At 45.6% G+C, this 20,167-nt stretch overlaps 1 protein-coding gene across 8 annotated transcripts in view; it reads right to left on the bottom strand.

The window, feature by feature from the left end:
- ZMYND8 (zinc finger MYND-type containing 8) overlaps window positions 1-20,167 on the bottom strand; it is a 126,628-nt gene that overhangs the window by 54,631 nt on the left and 51,830 nt on the right. For all 8 annotated transcript variants that reach the window (XM_039351255.1, XM_039351254.1, XM_039351261.1 and 5 more), the window contains one exon: window positions 17,156-17,226. In XM_039351255.1, the coding sequence (XP_039207189.1) occupies window positions 17,156-17,226 (71 nt within the window). The remainder of the gene's footprint in view (window positions 1-17,155; window positions 17,227-20,167) is intronic.

Genomic DNA, 20,167 nt, shown 5'->3' with positions numbered 1-20,167 from the left:
CAGCATTATATGTAGAAACATCAGCACAGTGTATGGACTAGACCATGGGTGGGCAACCTGTGACTCCGGAGCACATGTGGCTCTTTGAGCCTTCTCCTGCGGCTCCCAGCCTCCTCCGCCATTTGCAGAGAGAGAGGCAGAGGAAGAGAGAGGCACTTGCACTTCCCTTCTCCCTCCCTCCCTCCCTCCCTCTCTCTCTCTCTCTCTCTCTCTCTCTCCAGGAAGCAGCAGCAGAGAGAGAGAGAATGAGAACTCATGTACATCAGCCTCTATTTTTTTTTAATTAAACTCTTCAATCAAGCTCTCGCCCCCTCGTGTGTGCGCGCACACACACACAAGTTTTGCGGCTCCCAGTATTTTCTTATCTCTGGGAAACGGGTCCAAGTGGCTCTTTGAGTGTTTAAGGTTGCCGACCCCTGGACTAGACCCTCCAAGTCCAGATGGAAGATTCCACAGAAGGTCATGGAGAATAAAAGGGTTAAGGTCCTGCAGGACTTCCAGATCCAGGCAGATATAGATCAATCAACCAGACATCATAGTAGTAGACAAGAATCAGAAGACAACAGTGACAGAAGTAACAGTGTCAAGTGACAGAACTAGAAAAGATGTGGAAAGTAAAGGTCTAAGCAGTCCTAGTCATGGCAGGAGCACTTGCGGCAATGGCTCCTACGCTGGCAGAGTGGCTTCAACAGAGATTCCTAGATTCAGACATCCATAGCTTAGCTTTCTTACATTTCTCTTTTCATTTTCTGTAATGTATTCTCAACTCTACCAATTCTTTTATACCTATTACATCCTCCTCCTCTCTTTTGGTTACAGGGATGCAGTTATCTATTTTTTATTTATTTCATTATTAATTTATGCTCTTTGATTCTATAATTTAAAAACTGAATGTAGTTGACCAAATACTGAGATTAAAACAAAAGCATATGAAGTTAGACAATAACTGTAACCATGCAACTAGTTCTTAGTTATAGTTCTCCCTCCCACAATAATAATTATGGCCTACCTTACAGAGTTATTATAAAAAACTTGCCTAAGGGAACAGTTAGAACAGCCATCTGTTTTCCATATTTTAAAATACAGCATTACAACAATAAGCACATTTCATTAACTAATAGCAGTATTGGAATAGCAGTATTCCAATATTTCAGGGGCTGCCATAAAGAAGAGGGAATCAAGCTATTTTCTAAAGCACCTGAAGGCAGGACAAGAAGCAACGGGTGGAAACTAATCAAGGAGAGAAGCAACCTAGAACTAAAGAGAAACTTCCTAACAGTGAGAACAATTAATCAGTGGAACAGCCTGCCTCCAGAAGCAGTAAATGCTCCAATTCTGGAAATTTTTAAGAAGAGACATTTGTCCAAAATGGTGTAGGGTTTCCTGCCTGAGCAGGGGGCTGGACTAAATGACCTCCAAGGCCCCTTCCAACTTTACTACTACTACTATTATTATTAATTCAACTAACTAGCAGAAATCAACTCTTTTAAGTCTTCTAATTTTCTATACACAGTATATAATGAACCACCAAAAGACTGAAAGTAAGTTATAATATGGATTATGTTCTGCAATGCTATCTGTAGAGCTTTGACCTTCAATCTAGGAAGGAAAACTAGCATGTTGAACCTCAATGACTATGAACAACTGAGGTAGATGCCTTCTCTTCCTCAAATATAGAGATGAACCATATGCATTAAATCCATTAATATACTATCATGGTCATATGATTGCAATTTGCAACCTTCTGTGCCAGTTTCTAGCAAGCAAAGTCAATGGGAAAGTTGTAGTTGTGGTTATGTGAGGTTCTTCCTTAAGGACCCACACAGGACTTCAGTAACTGCAGTTAGCAGCATTTGTATTCTTTTGATTAATAAATGTCTGTTAACAACAGAGTTTCTAATCATTAGCATCATTAAGGCGATTATATCTGTATTATAACCAAATAGAAGGCAGAAGAAAAGGAAAAAGCAGAAGAAACAAGAGCTGAATGTGAATAAATTCAAGAGAGATTTTACTATATATTATTTCCAGATGGCAATCAAGAATTCTCGGATCATAGAATCAAGTTTAATAGCTAAATATTAAAGTTTCATAAAAACTGTAGATCTTAGAAGTTGAAGTTTTGTGGCAAAAAGTATAAAGTATAAATTGGATATAATTTAAGCAGCAATAGAGAAGGGGCGTTGTCTTACCTTAATGCCTTTTCTCAGTACAGAGATGGAGAATCCACCAATGGGTTTTCTCTGTCTGCCAAACTTGACACGCCCCCTCTTGCTAGGAGATCCAGTCTTGACGAGGGCGAAAGTGGCTGATGCAAGGACAAGGTGTTGCTCTCTTCCCTAATAACGGCCTAACTGACCATAGGGTGGGTGTGGATTCTCCATCTCCGTACTGAGAAAAGGCGTTCAGGTAAGACAATGCCCCTTCTCCAGTACAGGAGATGGAGAATCCACCAATGGGACATACCAAAGCCTCACTGTCCTGATGGGTAGGAAACAGATAAGGCCAAATCTACGTCCCCATAGACCACTTGCTGGAGGACCCTCCGACCAAAGGAGACGTCTGCTGAAGCAAAGCGGTCAATCCTATAATGACATATAAAAGGGGAGGGCGATGACCATGTCGCAGCCCTGCAAATCTCTTTGATGGATGCCTGAGTGGCCCATGCCGCAGATGTTGCAGCGCTGCGAGTGGAATGGACCGTGATATGATTTGGAGTCGGTAAGGAGGAAGATTGGTACACCTCCGCTATACAAGATCTGATCGATAGTGCCAGTGGATACCTTCTGTCCCAGGGAAGCTGGATGGACGGAAACAAAAAGAGCCTCAGATCTGCAAAAAGGTTCTGTGCGCTTAATGTAATGCTGCAGGGCCTGCGGATGTCCAACGTGTGCCGCTGCCGCTCCAAGTCATGGGAGGGATCAGGACAAAAGTCAGGCAAGATGACTCCCTGTGCCCTATGGAAAAGTGAATTGACCTTGGGCATGAAGGCAGGATCCAACCGAAGGACCACCCGGACTCGTTGGAAGGTGCAAAGATCACTCCTGACCAAGAAAGCAGCCAGTTCTGAGATACACCTGGCTGACGTGATGGTGATCAAGAATGTAACTTCAAGAGATAAGGCCCGCAATGGTATAGTAGTTATGGGCTCAAAGGGCAGTTTGTTAGTGTGCGAAGCACACAAGGCATGTCCCAAGAAGGGTACCTGTTTACCACGGGAGGTCTAGTGTTGCAAGCCCCCTTGATGAAAGCGTCTATCCTGGGATGATAAGCTAGAGGAACTGAGTCCGCACAAGTGAGCAATGTCGATAGGGCCGCTACCTGCCTATGAAGGGTCGCAGGGGCTAGGCCTCTGTCCAGACCGTCAAGAAGATAGTCCATGGTCTGGGGAATAGTTAAATTGTACACATCCAGTTGCCGCCTTTTGCACCAATGGCAAAATTGTTCCATGTGGAATCATAAATGTGATTGGTCGCTGGTCTACGAGAGGTCTGAATCATGGTTATTGCCCGTGGAGAGAATAACTTGTGTCCTGATGTTGCGCTCAAGCGTAACCACTGAGGGTCTGGATGTTGGAGGACCCCCTGGTGTAAGGATATGCAATGTGGGGAAATCCTCCACAAAGGAGAGGGGGACAGATCCATTAGATCGGCAAACCAGGGCCTCTGCGGCCAGTATGGGGCCACGAGTATCACTTCTGCCTGCTCCTGAAGCAGCTTGTGGATGGTCGCCAGAATGAGCAGAAGGGGAGGGAAGGCATAAAGAAGACCCTGCGGCCACGGAGTCTGCAGGGCATCCGTCCCCTCCACCCCTGGAAGATAATAATGGGAGAAGTACCAGGGGAGCTGGGCATTGCTCGACGATGCAAACAGGTTGATGACCAGACGGCCGAACCTGCTGAATATTTCAGAAAAAAGGTCCGGATGTAGTCCCCATTCTGAGGGGTCTATAGTGGAGCGACTCAGAAAGTCCGCTTTCCGGTTCTAGACCCCTGAGATATGTTCGGCCTTGAGAGAGGCCAGGTTGGACTCTGCCCAGGATCCTAGTAATCGGGCCTCAGACATAAGCACGTGGGCCTTGGATGCCACATTGTCCGTGAGAATTAATATGTGACGTCCCCTGTTCCAGCGTCGGAATTGACGGAGAGACAAGTGAATGGCCCTGAGTTCCAGCCAATTGATGTTGTGTCTCAAGTCTGCACGGGATCAACGGCCCTGCGCAAACTGAGACTGAAGGTGGGCCCCCCAACTGAAGAGGCTGGCGTCCGTCATGATGGTGAGGCGGTCCGGATCCTTGAAAGGAGACCCCCTTGGTTACTGCTTGTGAGAACCACCAGCGTAGAGAGACCTGAGGGTATGGACCGGAAGTCTCACCTGCCGGCTGGATGCGCTGAGATTCAAACCGCTGGAATGGAAGAAGGAACCAGTGGAGCTCCCGCAGGTGAAGTCTGGCCCAGGGAACAATGGCTATGCAGGAGACCATCTTCCCCAGGAGCTGGGAGAGTAAGACCAGTGAAGCGTTGTGGGCCTTGTAAACTCGGCGAGCCAGACGCTGGGTTTCATACCTGGTGATGCTCTGCCAGGCCTCTACTGCAACTGTCTTCAGTTCCTGCTTGTTCTTGGGGCATTTTCCCTTCAGTTTTGTCTTCAGCAAGTGAAATGCATGCTCAATGGGATTCAGGTCAGGTGATTGACTTGGCCATTGCATAACATTCCACTTCTGTCCCTTCACAAACTCTTTGGTTGCTTTTGCAGTATACTTTGCGTCATTGTCCATCTGCACTGTGAAGCGCCATCCAATGAGTTCTGCAGCATTTGGCTGAATGTGAGCAGATAATATTGCCTGGAACACTTCAGAATTCATCCTGCTGCTTTTGTCAGCAGTCATATCATCAATAAATACAAGAGAACCAGTTCCATTAGCAGCCATACATGCCCACGCCATGACACTACCACCACGTTTCACTGATGAGGTGATATGCTTAGGATCATGAGCAGTTCCTTTCCTTCTCCATACTCTTCTCTTCCCATCACTCTGGTACAAGTTGATCTTGGTCTCATCTGTCCATAGGATCTTGTTCCAGAACTATGAAGGCTTTGTTAGATGTTGTTTGGCAAACTCTAATCTGGCCTTCCTGTTTTTGAGGCTCATCAATGGTTTACATCTTGTGGTGAACCCTCTGTATTCACTCTGGTGAAGTTTTCTCTTGATTGTTGACTTTGGCACACATACACCTACCTCCTGGAGAGTGTTCTGGCCAACTGTTGTGAAGGGTGTTTTCTTCACCAGGGAAAGAATTCTTCAGTCATCCACCACAGTTGTTTTCCATGGTCTCCCGAGTCTTTTGGTGTTGCTGAGCTCACCGGTACGTTCCTTCTTTTTGAGAATGTTCCAAACAGTTGTTTTGGCCACGCCTAATGTTCTTGCTATCTCTCTGATGGGTTTGTTTTGTTTCTTCAGCCTAATGATGGCTTGCTTCACTTATAGTGACAACTCTTTGGATCTCATCTTGAGAGTTGACAGCAACAGATTCCAAATACAAATAGCACACTTGAAATGAACTCTGGGCCTTTTATCTGCACATTGTAATTGGGGTAATGAGGGAATATCGCACACCTGGCCATGGAACAGCTGAGAAGCCAATTGTCCCATTACCTTTGGTCCCTTAACAAGTGGGAGGCACATATGCAAACTGCTGTAAGTCCTACCACGTTCACCTGAGTTGGATGTACATACCCTCAAATTAAAGCTGACAGTCTGCAGTTAAAGCACATTGTGTTTGTTTCATTCCAACTCCATTGCGGTGGTGTATAGAGCCAAAGATGTTCGAATTGTGTCGATGTCCCAATATTTCTGGACCTGACTGTATGTCTGTAAAGGTACCATAGATCTTTTTATCCGACCTGCTTATGGAAGGAAATGAGGAAGAGGAGACCCATTGCGGTTTGATCCCCTTGAGAAATATAGAAGGACAGGGAATGTGGTGCTGGGCTGCCACAGTTTCAAAGAATATCAGATTTGGACTGAATCCAATGTGGCCTGCAGTTGAGAGAACTGATCTGACCCAATATTTGCTATTGAGGTGGACTTGCGAATTGAATAGACCTCCAGATGGGGAGGGTTCAGGGGGGGAGTTCCTCTTCCCCTGAAAGATTGAAGTCGGGTTGGTCCTCACCCTGCGGAGATGAGTATCCACTCACTGAGGAGTGTGCGGGAGATGTGGGCTCCTGAAGCATAAGGATCCCTGCAGGAGGAACATAAGGTGGCACAGCTGATGTGGATGCCTCCTGTCCAGGTGGATGGAAAGACCGTTCTGCTAGAGCGTGATCCATCACCTTGGATAACAGGGCCTCCATTCGTCCATTGGAGAAAATATCTCTGAGGTCAGGACCTCTGAGCTATGCTGCATTTGGAGTAAAGGCAGCCTCAGGGGCTGAACCCAAGGTAAGTGAGGAATTAGAGCTGTATGAACTAGAGCCAAAGGTGTAATGGGAGCTTCTGTCAGAGACCACACGCCCTGAGCTGAAGTCGAAGGACCTGAAGGAAGGTCAAACTCAGGGGCCGCCACTTGGTCCATCTCTAATCCTGCCTGTCTCTGCGCTCTGGAGAGCTCCTTCTCCAGAGCCTAGTGCTTATGGCTGGTATGTTTTTCCGCCAACTTGGAGTTTTCCTGAGAGTGCCCATAGTCTTGGTTGTGGGCTTGCCTGCTCCCTCCGGTTTGGAGGTGGTCTGTCAGCTGTAACTAGAGGATGGGGAAGCTGTGCACATGGGTTAAGGTCCAGTGGAGTCCCCCATCCTAGGTTGAGCTGTCTCAGGGAAACTGAGGTGAAGCTCTGGCAGGCAAGCAGTTGGCAGAAGCGAAATTGGAGCAAGTAACAAGGACTGCTCCCCTGACCACCTGACCAAAAAAAGGCAACTCTATCTGGGCTTGGTCACGGCAATGGCAGCTGATGCCAAAGGCACAGTTGGGGACCCACTCTGGGCTCTGCCCGGAGGCCTTAGGTGCCCAGTCAAAGTGCACCAGAGGGCCCAATGAAGGGCACAGAGGGCCTGAATAGAGGCCAGGCAAGGAAAGATGAGGACAAATAGAAGCTTGATTAATTTAGCGTGTACTGTAAATATTAGGACAAACGTCCCTCAAAAATCACTCAGGTCTTTGTGACTACAAGGCCCTGGCCTGATGAGGTCTAAAAAAATTTCCACATGCTTTCAAAATGGCAGCCGTCAGAATTTGGGGTGGAAATTAGAAACTCTAGGGCTGTGTGTCCTGACCAGGGACTGAAGACCCAGAAGGCAGAGGCAATTAAATCATAGGAAGAAGATTAAACAGCCTAAGGTATGTCAAGGAAAAACTTTTTACTCTTCGTTGTTTTAGCGGTAACAAAATGGCGGCCGCCACTCGCTCTGCTGCCGAAAATGACTGTGACCACACAGGGGAAGTTTCCCCAACGTTGGGAAGGTCCTGGCAGAAGCTTGTGCACCGACTGTGGGAAATTGCTCAAATTTGCCTCTGATCGTGAGAGAGGAAAAAACGGAGCCTTGGGAGTTGTTTTAAATTTCGCTGCCTCAAACAGCAACCAAAATGGCGCCCGCAGCATCCCAAACGGCTCCAGAGGTCTGGGAAGTGAAATTGAAACAATCTGAGGTGGGAACGCTATTCTCTGGGTCCTAAGAGGGGAGGTGACAATTTCACCTAAGGCAGTTTTATGAGCTGCTCACAAAAAACAACAAATTTCTTTCCCCCCAGAGCCCTGGGGAAAAACAGAAGGAATCAAAGGCAGTTGTATTTCCCCCACCACCACCACCACACCCTGCAGTTCAACAACCTCCGATTTGAGGCAGCACTGAGCCCAGCACCGCAGGGGAACTGGAGGAAATGATTCCCAGACTGTGAGAATTATTAACTTATATTAAGGGATATTACTATTAAAGGGAGAATTCACCAATGGATTACTACATGCTAATCTGCTGAGAAAGTCAACCCTGACACATCTTCAAGAGCTTGAGACCAAGTCAAGACTGGGTCTCCTAGCAAAAGGGGGCATGTCAAGTTTGGCTACTTGGTCTCAAGAGCAGGCAGACAGAGAAAACCCATTGGTGGATTCTCCATCTCCTGTACTGGAGAACGTCAATGAGAAAAAGAAAGAAAAAGAAGCTCAGACTGATAAAATTCAAACAATGTAGATCATACTATAAATATACTAGGATTCAAGTGCAATTCAAGAGCAATATTTATGAAAGAAACAGAGATTATACAGAACTTTAAAAAAACAAAAATAATCTGCAGTAAATACAGGAAAGTTGAACATACTTAATAACAGTTCTTCAAATATTTATCTCTCTGAGGGTTTTTTTTGGTTTTGCAGATATCCTTATACAAATGGTTCTATTAAATGGTTCTTCTGTGAGGAAGTCTGCAAACCATTCTGATAATCATAATTTCCAGAATATTAAATGTGTTAAAATGAAGCTGCCCTATCAACATAAAATAGTATAGCATAGCAAATATCAGGGACAATTATATTTGACTTTTGGATAAAGAAACAGAACAGTAAAACAATATTCTGAGTCAAAAATCTATGTTTTTAATTGTTTTATCTTAGTATCAGATTTTGTAAACTGCCAGAGTCCGTTGGAATAGATGACCATAATAAATGTAATGACACAAATGAATAAATGAATAGAGAGAAAGCGATGTCTAGATGCAATACCCAATGAAAGACAGTATGGTTTTCACTTCAAGGACAGACTATAAGTCACTTTTTCCAACCATCTTCAAACTTCAACAAATGGTCATGAGTCAAGGTCCACTTTTAGATCCTTATTGGACAAAAGATTCAAAGTATTCCAACAGCAAAAAACATTGTTATGCAAAACTTTGATACTACTATAATGTGCGCCCCAATTCCTATTAAAGATTTATCTATGGTTACAAATCAATTTGCCAGCAGATGGAGCCAAACAGTCGACTGATGCACTTTATTCTCTTCATGAACTTCTTTTTCTTCCTATTAAGGGTAAAGCCAGAATTTTGAGAATGTATTGGGTTTCCTTAAATAGTGCCTAAGTAAAATCGTGGTCACAGGGAAGAATAGAGAAGAATTTGCAAAGTCCAAACTACTATTGATGATATTGCAATGGATGGTGCTGTAAATGGATTGACTCAGAAGACATGTAAGGCAATGTGCTTATTGATGAATGGCATTTCAAATTAGCCCTCAATATGTAGAGGCATTTGCTGGTTCCAATGCTGTTGAATAAGACACAAAGTGCCTGCTCTTAGGGTTCTTAAGTTGAAAGTTCTGTTATGACACACTACTACTCTGTAAAGTTCTGGCAATGAAGACATGAATCAATTAAATATGTGATTATTTAATGAAGGTAACTTATTTCTACAATTTCATTTCTTATGGAGAACAGCCTTTATAGCCATAAATTGCCAAAGTGTCAAAGAGATAGATAACTGAATAAGAATTTTTCAAACAGAAATTTAACCGCCATCCAGAAAACTACAATAATAACATTCAGACTATGTTTGCTTCATGAAGAGAATAAATGCTATTTCAACAGCAATAAAACAGAACTGAAGAGAATTATGGTTAAGTCCTAAGAGCATACACTGTGAGATACTATTTTCTAGGTCTATCAAAATACAATTTAGCTCTATAACACGCTAAAGATTCTGCACATAAGAAAACATATATCACAAAGAAGTGGGAAATTTTTCTGCATGACTTCAAAATAGAGAAGGGGCGTTGTCTTACCTGAACACCTTTTCTCAGCATGATGATGGAGAATCCACGAATGGTTTAGACTGTCTTCCTGCCCAATTAGACTAAGTCTGACAAACTTGCCACGCCTCCTGCTGGGCTTGAGTACCACCCAGTCACAACGAAGGCGAAGCTATTGACAATTATGCGACGTGTTGGCTCCCCTACCCGACACAGGACCTGGCAGACCTAAAGGGGTGGGTGTGGATTCTCTATCATCATGCTGAGAAAAGGCATTCAGGTAAGACAACAGCCCTTCTCCAGCATGAGGATGGAGAATCCATGAATGGGACATACCAAAGCTGCCCTGTCCCTATGGGAGGGAATCTGTCTGGGCCTGTGTCCCACTTGATGACACTACTTGCTGGAGCACTCTCTGGCCGAATGAGGCTTCTGCGGAGGCAAACCTATCCAGCTTGTAATGCCTCATGAACAGGGAAGGCGAAGACCAGGTCGCCATCCTACAAATATCCCCAATGGAAGCCTGAGTTGCTCACGCCATGGATGTTGCAGCGCTGCGTGTGGAGTGAGCAGTAATATAACTTGAACTGATAGGGAATGCGATTGGTATGCTCTTGCAATGCAAGCCTTGATCCACCTGCCTATAGTCGATGACGAGACCTTCTGCCCCATGGAAGAGGGTTGAAAGGAGATAAAGAGCGCTTCCGACTTGTGGAAGGCTGAGGTCCGCTTGAGATAATGGCGCAACGCCCTTCGAACATCCAAGGTGTGCCATTGGCGTTCTAAAACGTGAGGTGGTCGAGGGCAAAAATCTGGAAGAATCACCTCCTGCGACCTGTGGAACAAAGTATTTACTCTGGGTATAAATGATGGATCCAATCAAAATCTATCCTGTCATTGTGAAAGACGCATAGGTCCTCTCTGACAGAGAGAGCAACTAGTTCCGAGATGCATCTCGCCAACGTGACGGCTACGAGGAAGGCTACCTTCATGGTTAAGAACTGCAATGAACTCAAACGGTGACGAGGTCAGGACCTGCAAGACCTGCGGCAGCTTCCAAGAGGAATAACAATGAACCATGGGTGGCTTGGTGTTAGTCGCGCCCTTGATAAAGGAACGCACTATGGGGTGCTGAGCCAATGGCCTTTAATTGTCACATGTAAGCATCATGGATAGTCCGCCACCTGGCTGCGGATGGTATTGGGTGCCAAGCCCTTGTTGAGCCCCTCTAATAAATATTCAAGGATTCTCGGAATAGTGATGGTCAAGAGATCGAGGTGGTTCTTAGTGCACCAGTGACAAAAATTCCTCCACGAGGAGTCATAGATCCTGTTAGTTGAGGGGCATCTGGAGGCCTGAATCATGGAGATTACGTCCGTCAAATAGGACTCTCGGGTCAGGAGCCGCCGTTCAAGTGCCAGGCGGCTAACTGGAGCCACTGAAGGACCGAGGGTTGCAGCTCCCTGGCTGAGTACAACACGATCTGGAGGAATCCTCCATTGGGGAGAGATGGAAAGGCTCATGAGGTCAGCAAACCACAGCCATCTTGACCAGTGTGGAGCAATGACTATCACTTCCTGCTGTATCTTCCAGATAATAGCTGGTATCAGAGGGAGAGGAAGAAAGGCATAGAGCAGGCCCTCAGGCCATGGACTGCGGAGGGCGTCCACCTTCTTCGCCCCTGGAGATGGGAACTGGGAGAAAAACCTCGGAAGCTGGGAATTTGCCAGGGTGGCGAACAGGTCCAGCAATGGAAGTCCAAACCTGAAGGAGTCCACCTGCTGGTTTGCCTCTCCCGAGATGTGCTCTGCTCTGAGGGAGGAGAGATTGATCTCTGTCCAAGTACTCAGCAAGTGGGCCTCGGTCATAAGGGACGTGGACCAAGTACCCCCCTGCCAGTTCACATGGGCTTTCGCTGCCACATTGTCCATGAGCACAACGACATGTTGTCCCGCCACCCTGTCGCTGAAGTGGCGCAGTGCCAGGTGTATGGCTCTCAGCTCCAGCCAATTTATGTTGTGTTTGAGGTCTGGCCGGCCCTGAGCTAACTGTGAATGTGGGTGCGCCCCCCAGCCGAACAGACTGGCATCTGTAGTCAGGGTAAGCCTGGCTGGTTCCTTGCATAAGGAGCCTTTGGCTACCGCTGGGGAGGTCCATCATTGAAGGGACTTTAGGGTGTGAGCTGGAACTCTTACTTTCTGGTTGGAGGAGCTGGTGCCCAGTCTCTGAAATGGGAGCAAAAACCATTGCAGGTTTCTAGAATGTAGCCTGGCCCATGGCACTATCCCCATACAAGAAACCATCTTTCCTAAGAGTTGGGAAAGCATGGCCAGTGTGACTACACGCTCTCTTTGGACCCACCTGATCAGGGCCCAAATGCTGTCCTGACGTTCTGGCGACAGATAGACCTTGCAGAGATTTGTGTCTATGATCGCGCCTAAGTGAAGGAGGCGGGTTGAGGGAACTGTCTGGCTCTTTTGAAATTTCACCGAGAAACCGTGGTCTTGAAGGGTCCTGATGGACAAGGCCAGGTTTCGACTAAGCCATCTGCAAGGAGGTGGATGGATGAGGATGTCGTCCAAGTAACATTGGATCCGTACAGGGACCAGTCTCAGGTGAGCGGCCAGTGCTGCCAAGATCTTGGTGAATACTCTTGTAGCAGCCGAAAGGCCGAATGGTAGAGCCCTGTACTGATAATGATGGTTCCCATAACAGAACCTGAGGAACCTCCGATGGTCAGGAAGGATGGGGACATGAAGGTAAGCTTCCATGAGGTCGATAGACGTCAAGAAATCGTCCCTTCTGATGTCGGCCAGAATGGACTGAAGCGTCTGCATCTTGAATTTTTTGTAGACAAGATGAGAGTTTAGTCCCTTCAGATCGAATATTGCTCTCCATCCTCCCGAAGCCTTTGGAACAACGAAGAGGATGGAGTAGAAACCTTGATGTATTTGTCCAGTCAATACTGGTTCTATGGCCTTGATTTCTAACACATGACGAATGGCCTCGCTCATGAGTCGTATTTTGGCCAGATTTCTGGGAGTTGGGCAAGAAACAAAAGGTTCCATTGGGCGGGACAAAAACTCGAGGGGAAGGCCGCGCCTGATGGTGTTGAGCACCCAGGCGCCTTTTGTGGTAGCCTCCCATTCATGAATGAAGAAAGTGAGTCTGACATCAATGGGGAGGGCCGTCCTGAAGTCACTTGTTGCTTCGGAAAGGACAGCCTCCCATGCCCCGAAAGGGCTGCTTGGCCTGGAATTGCCGTCGAGGCTTGGGAGCGACACGCTCTGATTGGTCAGGCCTAGGGGTAAAGGAGCGGGGAGGCTGAGCCTACTCCGATCCTGATCAAAAGGGCTGTCTATAGGAGTATGGGTTGGACCGTCTGTCCGCCCTTCTGGTAAGGTGGGCCAACACTTTACGCTTGTCCCTGTTCTCCACCAGGTAAGGGTTGAGCACCTCTCCGAATAGTTGTCCACCATGGTAGGGGGCGGTTGCCAGGCACCACTTTGACTTTAAGTCTGCTCGCCATTGCTTGATCCATAGGAGCCTGAGGGCTGTGACATTAGAGGCTATGGCTCAGGATGAAAATCTGGCGGTGTGTAGTAACGTGTCTGCCATGTATTCAGATGTCGCCACCAACTTACCCAGATTCTGGTGAGCATGAACCTGCTCCGGGGGAATCATGGCCTGGAGCTCTCGAATCCATATAATGGAAGCCCTGGCAAAGAAGGAGGTGGATGTCGATGCCTTTACCAACCATGCCGAGGCTTGGTGAAACCTGCATAGGAAAAACTCTGATTTTCTGTCCTCCGCCCTTAAGGTCTCAGCCATGTCCCCTGACATCGTGGAGGAAGAAGAGAGTGGTGTTAGGGACTCATCCACATTCGGGACCTCCAGAAGTTCTGACAAGGCAGGGGTAACATTGAATAGCCTCTTGTCCGTCCCCCCCGGTGCGGGGTGTGTGCCAGGAGTTCCCCATTGCTTCTGAATGGTGTTCAGAAAGAAGGGGGGAAAAGTGATATGCCCTTCCGTAATTGTAGGCTCGGAGAATAGCAGCTTTGAGTCCTGGCTGGTTGAAGGAACCGGTTGAGGCTCCTGATCAGGACAAATCTTGGCCGAGGTAGTTGCTTTCAGTAGCAGTGACTTTTACAACCCTCGGTCAAATAGACCAACAAAGGGGGAGAGGTCCAGAGACGACTCCTCATCTTCAGACAATTGAATGCCCCTTGACCTGTACTCCTCGGAACCTGAATCTCTGTCCTAAGAGGAGTGGTCAGAAGAGACAGAGCAAGGATATTTTGGAGCTTCCGCCCAGAAGTGAGATGGTGTCATGGGTGCCACGAATTCTGGCCTGGGCCTCTGGTGGAAGGAGGAGGCCATGTCCTGGGCAAATGCCAGAACGAGTAACGCCTGAAGCTGTTCTGGCCATGCCCCTTAAGGTTCAGTGGGATGAAGTTTGGCCGCTGTGCGTGTGAATGTGGCCTCTGGTCCCGACTGGACCCTGGGCGAAGGAGCCACCCATTGGGGGGCTGGTCCCTGGTTGATGGGTAGAATGTCCCCTTGCCCGGCTTCCCCTTCCAGAGACCAGGCCCGTTGAATCAGAGAGCTGGATGGGGCAAATTTCGAGTTAAAGAGCGAACTCTCGTGTGGAACCAGGAAAGCTTGGACCGTTCCACTTGTGTTCAACTGTTGAATCTTGGAAAACTGCTTCTCTAAGGCTAGGTGTCTCCTGCTGGCCTCCTTCTCAGCCGCCTTAGAGGGCTTCTTGCCCGAAATAGCTTTGGCCTTGGCCTTAAGCTTTCCTGCAGCCTCCAGTTTGGAGGACTTGCGCTTCTTGTGCGCTTCTTGCACATTCTGAGGTACCACGTTGTCTGCCATCACAATGGAGATGTCTCAGTGGAGTTCTGAGAGGTATCTCAAGGCTTGGGAGCAGAGCACTGGATTGTGACTGTGCCTCAAAGTGCTGGAAACCAGTGACTGCTCTAGGGAACGGTGGTAGCTGGCCCAACCTAATGGGCTCTCACATACCTGTAATACTCCTGATGGCTGACAAAGCCTGATAACGCTCTTATAGCGTATTAGTCAGACGTACGATGGTGGCAAACCAACAGTTGTTGAGTGCCAGCACACGCATAACTCGTTTAGTGGCGGCAAATCATCTCAGTGACAAGTGCCTGCACACTGGCCTAGGTAGTGGCGGCAGTGCCAAAGGCGGGCCAGCACACACCGATGTTGAAATAATTAGTGAGAAACGCTGTTGAGGCCTGGCTTGACTGGGGCTGAGGCCAAAAGGGGGGGGGAGACAGGCTTCAGGCTCAATTCCTAATGATCTTATGTGCAGGTATAGGCAATTAGAATACTGATTGAAGAAGGGTAAGTGATCCTGTCCGTTTCTCTCTCTCCCCCCCACAAGGTCAGCTCAATGTATGAGACACCTAAAATGGTGCCCGAAAAATGAGGGCGTTTTGGAAGAGCTCTGAGACCCTGGGAGATTGAGTGCCGGACGACATGTCTGAAGCCAAGGGACGGAGTTAAATACTGGAATCAAACAGCTCCTGACTGTGAAAATGCTTCTCCGGCCGAGACAAAGCAAATTAGGGCCGGGAGCTGACTGTAGCTATGACAGTAGGAAAAATGGCTCCTCGCACAGCTCACAAAATGGCAGCCATGACGAGCGCACCAAAGAAAGAACGGCAAAAAAGGGCCTTCTGACTGAGGCTTTGGGCCCCATGCTTGTCCGGACAGTGGACGGCTGTCAGCACGCTCTGCTGGGCCTGACGATCAGCTGGGCAGTGGATGGTCATCAGCGCGCTTCTCTGAACCTGACGCTCAGCTGGGACCGAAAGCCAGGCAGCACGCTCTGTTGAGCTACGACCGAAGGGGGAAGGTGAAAACTGCCTGGGAAAGCTTTCTTTCAACTAGAATCCCTGTTTAGCAAAAAGTTACTAAGGGGAGTGAGGGAAAAACCGCTGGGCAGTTTGTGGCAGCATTGGTCACAGCGCTCGATAGAACAGGGAGAATCCACAAATGGGAGATATACAACCTGTTCAAATAAGTTTGACAAAGAAGCCAACCACAATCGTGTTCTGCTGGGCTTGAGACTAAGTCGTGACTGGGTGGTAGTCAAGCTCAGCAGGAGGCGTGGCAAGTTTGTCAGACTTAGTCTAATTGGGCAGGAAGACAGTCTAAACCATTCGTGGATTCTCCATCCTCATGCTGGAGAAATACATGATTTTGGCAATACATTTCTGGTGATCTCCAGATGTATTAGACTACAATCTCCAACATTCTTAGTAAGCATAATGGGAGTTATAATACAAAACACAAGAAGGCAGTAGGTTTACAGAGGTTAAGGTAAGACGGGGGAAAAAGAACTATAACAAGAGAATTGTCATAGCAAAATATGACCTGACCAAAAGCAAAGATGTACAATGAGAAATAATATATAAAATATTGTGAATTGGTATGTTTGTGAACCATAGTTAATGGTATGTATCTAGTCAAATGTGCCTTAAGTAATAGTGCGTTTCAGGAAATTAGTACAGATAGTTCTCAACTTACAACCACAATTGAGCCCAAGATTTCTGTAGCTAAGTGTGTTAAGTAAGTTTTGCCCTGCCTCAATTGTTAAGAGAATCATTGCAGTTGATAAGTTAGTAACCCGGTTGTTAAATAAATTTGGCTTCCCTACTGACTTTGCTTGTTAGAAGATCACAAATGGTGATCACATGACCATGGGACACAGCAACGGTCATAAATATGAACCAGTTGTCAAGCATCTGAATTTCAATCACCTGATCATGGGGATGCTGCAAAGGTTGTAACTGTAAAAAATGGTCATAAGTCAATTTTTTCAATGCCGTTCTAACTTTGAACAGTCATTAAATGAATTCTTTGTAAGTCAAGGACTACCTGTATAAGGAAAGGCAAAATAAAGCTTTTAAAAATACAGCAATAGCAATTGCACTTAGACTTATCTATTGCTGCATAATGCTTTACCGCACTTTACAAATGTCAGCATATTGCCTCCAACAATCTAGGTCCTCATTTTACTGACCTCAGAAGAATGGATTTGAGTCAACCTTGAGCCGGTCAGGATCAAACTTGTGGCTATTGTAGTATTAACTCCAATACTGTATTCTAATCACTGTGCCACCATGGCTTTTCAAATTTGCCTTAACTTTCAGTAAAATAATATACAAAATAAGTTCATCACATATTCAGATTGAATTATTTACAAGAGCAAAGGAAAAACTAATCTAAATATATAGATGTTATTAAGCAGTACTCAGTTTTTTTATTGGCATCAAAAGCCTCAAGGAATAAAAGAATTATTAGCTGAATGGTTGTAAGAAACAGGGACAAAACTGTTTTTATCCTTAGAACCAGGTAGAAATGTATAATTAAAATATGTTTTCACACACCTTTGGATCGAGTGGAGATATCCATCCCTTCCACTACGTCCTGCTCTGCTTTTATTTCTTCTTCAGCCAAGCTGTAAGAGTACAGAAATTTTGATGTTCACATATTTATATTGATTACAGTTTAGAAATGAAAGAGAAGACAAAACAATAAATACTGTAACATGATCCAGTTTCCTTGTGTTGCTTTTAGTGATGTTATGATTTATAAGTATGGATAGCCTGAAAAACTTGTCTAATTCCTGTTTTAAAAGATACATATTGGCTACCATTATCAGAACTCTAGGAGAGATGAGGTGGTCAATGCTATCAACTGTGCTGATAACACCAAAATATATTTTTGTAACATTTTCAGGAAATGGTCCATCTCCTTTGAATAAATAAATATTAAATTGCATAATGGATAATACATTGAAGCTGAAATCAGATGATATGCATGTGCTCATTTATAAGGGCAGAATTCCAGAAAAATTATAATGTTGCCCATACCCATGCATGCTGGGTATCTTTGGAATAGTTATTCTATGTCAACGAGCCTACTTCATAGGATTATTGTGGAGAAACAGAAGGAGGGAGCATTATATATGTTATGCCGAGCTATATAAAATAAGAGGCAGAAAATAAATTCAAATCCCATTAATGTATACTTAAAGCTTGCCTATTTCATGCCAACATACGTTGTTTTACACTTGCTCATATTAAACTCTATTTGCCATTCTGAAACACATTTACCCAGTCAGAAGCTATCTTTTTGGAGCTTTTCACAATCTGCTTCTAGTTTTACTATCTTGAACATCAAAAAAACATGGTCACTTTGTTAATGTTAGTAATTTGGTCTTATATTGTCTAAGGCACAGTCAGCAACCTGCGGCTCCGGAGCCGCATGTGACTCTTTGAGCCTTCCCCTGCGGCTCCCAGCCTCTTCTGCCATTTCCAGAGACAGGCACTTGCACTTCCCCTCTCTCTCTCTCTCTCTCTCTCTCTCTCTCTCTCTCTCTCTCTCTCTCTCTCTCTGTGTGTGTGTGTGTTTGTGTGTCTGTGTGTGTAAAAAAAAGAGAGTGGGCTCACAGTGTTCTCCAAGAACTGAAAAGCTTACTGGGTGGAGCTCCTCCCTTTGCTGAGTCTCTGCAGGAAGCAGGAAGCAGGAAGGGCAGGAGATAGCTAGCTAGCCCAGATATGCTGGCTCAGGAATTCTGGGAGTTGAAGTCCATGAGTCATAAAAGAGCCAGGGTTGCCTACCCCTGAGCTTGTTGGAGAACAGCTTGAAGCCAGCTTGCCAGGTGAGCAGAAGACTGGAGAGAGGGAGAGGGGGAGAAGAGAAAGAGAGGAGGGGAGAAAGAGAGAGGGAGGGAGGGAAAGAGAGAGAGAGAGAGGAAAGAGAGAGAGAAAGAAAGAGAGTGGGGGAAGAGGACTGGCAGACCAAGGGCAGAAAGAGAAAGAGAGAGAGGAAAAAGAGAGAGAGAAAGAGAGAGGGAGAGGAAAGAGACAGAAAGAGAGGGAGGGAGAGGGGGGAGAGACAGAGACCCTTTTGACATCTAAAATGAAAATAACACTGCATATACCCTTTTTTACCTTTATGATGTGTGTGTGTGTGTGTGTGTGTGTGTGTGTGTGTGTGTTGTTTTCTGAGGTTTCCGCGGGTGTTTGTATGTAGGTCTTTGGTTGTTCAGGTTTTCTCCCGCGTAAAATTGGAAGTGTTGCCAAGACACTTCCAATTTTACGCGGGAGAAAACCCCAACAACCAAAGACCTATATATATCTATATCTATATCTATCTATCTATCTATATATGTTTTCTGAGGTTTTCGCGGGTGTTTGTATGTAGGTCTTTGGTTATTCGGGTTTTCTCCCACGTAAAATTGAAAGTGTCTTGGCGACGTTTCGACGAAGTCCCATTCGTCATCTTCAGGCTGGTGTTTTCAGCTTCGTGCTCCTCGAAGCACGAAGCTGAAAACACCAGCCTGAAGATGACAAATGGGACTTCGTCAAAACGTCGCCAAGACACTTCCAATTTTACGTGGGAGAAAACCCGAATAACCAAAGACCTACATATATACATATACATATATTCTTAAGAATATTAAAAATAAAAAGGTGATTCCTGGGTAAACTCATGTTTAGCTAGCAATAAATGCATGAACACCACCCTGACGATGCCGGCAGTTGCCGGCGAAAGCTTGGTGTTTTAAATTTATTAAAACTTTTTGTAGTTTTATAATTTCCTGGTGCTCTTGCATTTATTGCTAGCTAAACATACACACACACACACACACACACACACACACACACACACACATAGGTAAAAAAGGATATATGCAGTGTTATCTTCATTTTAGATATCAAAAGGGTTTTGTGGCTCCCAGTGTTTTGTTTTCGATGGGAAACGGGTCCAAGTGGCTCTTTGAGTGTTTTGGGTTGCCTACCCCTGGTCTAGGGGATGACTCCTCCTATATTACTTCTCAAGTTTCTAAATTTCTTTTAAGAGCTGTAACTATTAGAGGAGAATGTTGTAATTCCCTTTAGCCAAGGCTTCTGGTATTAACTGTTTGTGATTGTATTTTTCTTGTGTTTTCTTTTGTTGCACTTGCATTTTGGTCTGTGACTATAAAATAAAAATTATTATTAACATGGTCACTTTATCATTTAGCCCAAACTCTAGATAATTGTTATATAATTCAAGAACACCACTGAAATTCTGTGGTTACTTCTTTTAATATTTAAATTTACACAAAAGTACTGCCCAAAGATGTTTAAATTTAGAATCAAAGATTTACCACCAGCTTATCCGGTATTAGGAGCCAAGGACTTGGCAACACAAGGAAACAATAGCCAATGATTTAATAGTCAGCCTTCAACACCCAGTCAACAACTAAGAAGTCACACACAATCAGGCACCACATAAATACAACACATAAAATAGCCCAAAGCAAAGAGAGGTTTTCTGAGGATGGGCTTCAGTGTGAGTCCAAAAGTGACTAAACCTCTGGATACGGTGACCGACCCAGATTGGATCCT

Source organism: Crotalus tigris, unplaced genomic scaffold, assembly GCF_016545835.1.
Source record: "Crotalus tigris isolate CLP2741 ecotype Arizona unplaced genomic scaffold, ASM1654583v1 scf7180000018371.15429387391:27106975, whole genome shotgun sequence".
NCBI classification, from domain to species: Eukaryota; Metazoa; Chordata; class Lepidosauria; order Squamata; family Viperidae; genus Crotalus; species Crotalus tigris.
Note: the sequence above shows the minus strand (reverse complement) of the source record. Positions and strands in the feature narration are given on the sequence as shown.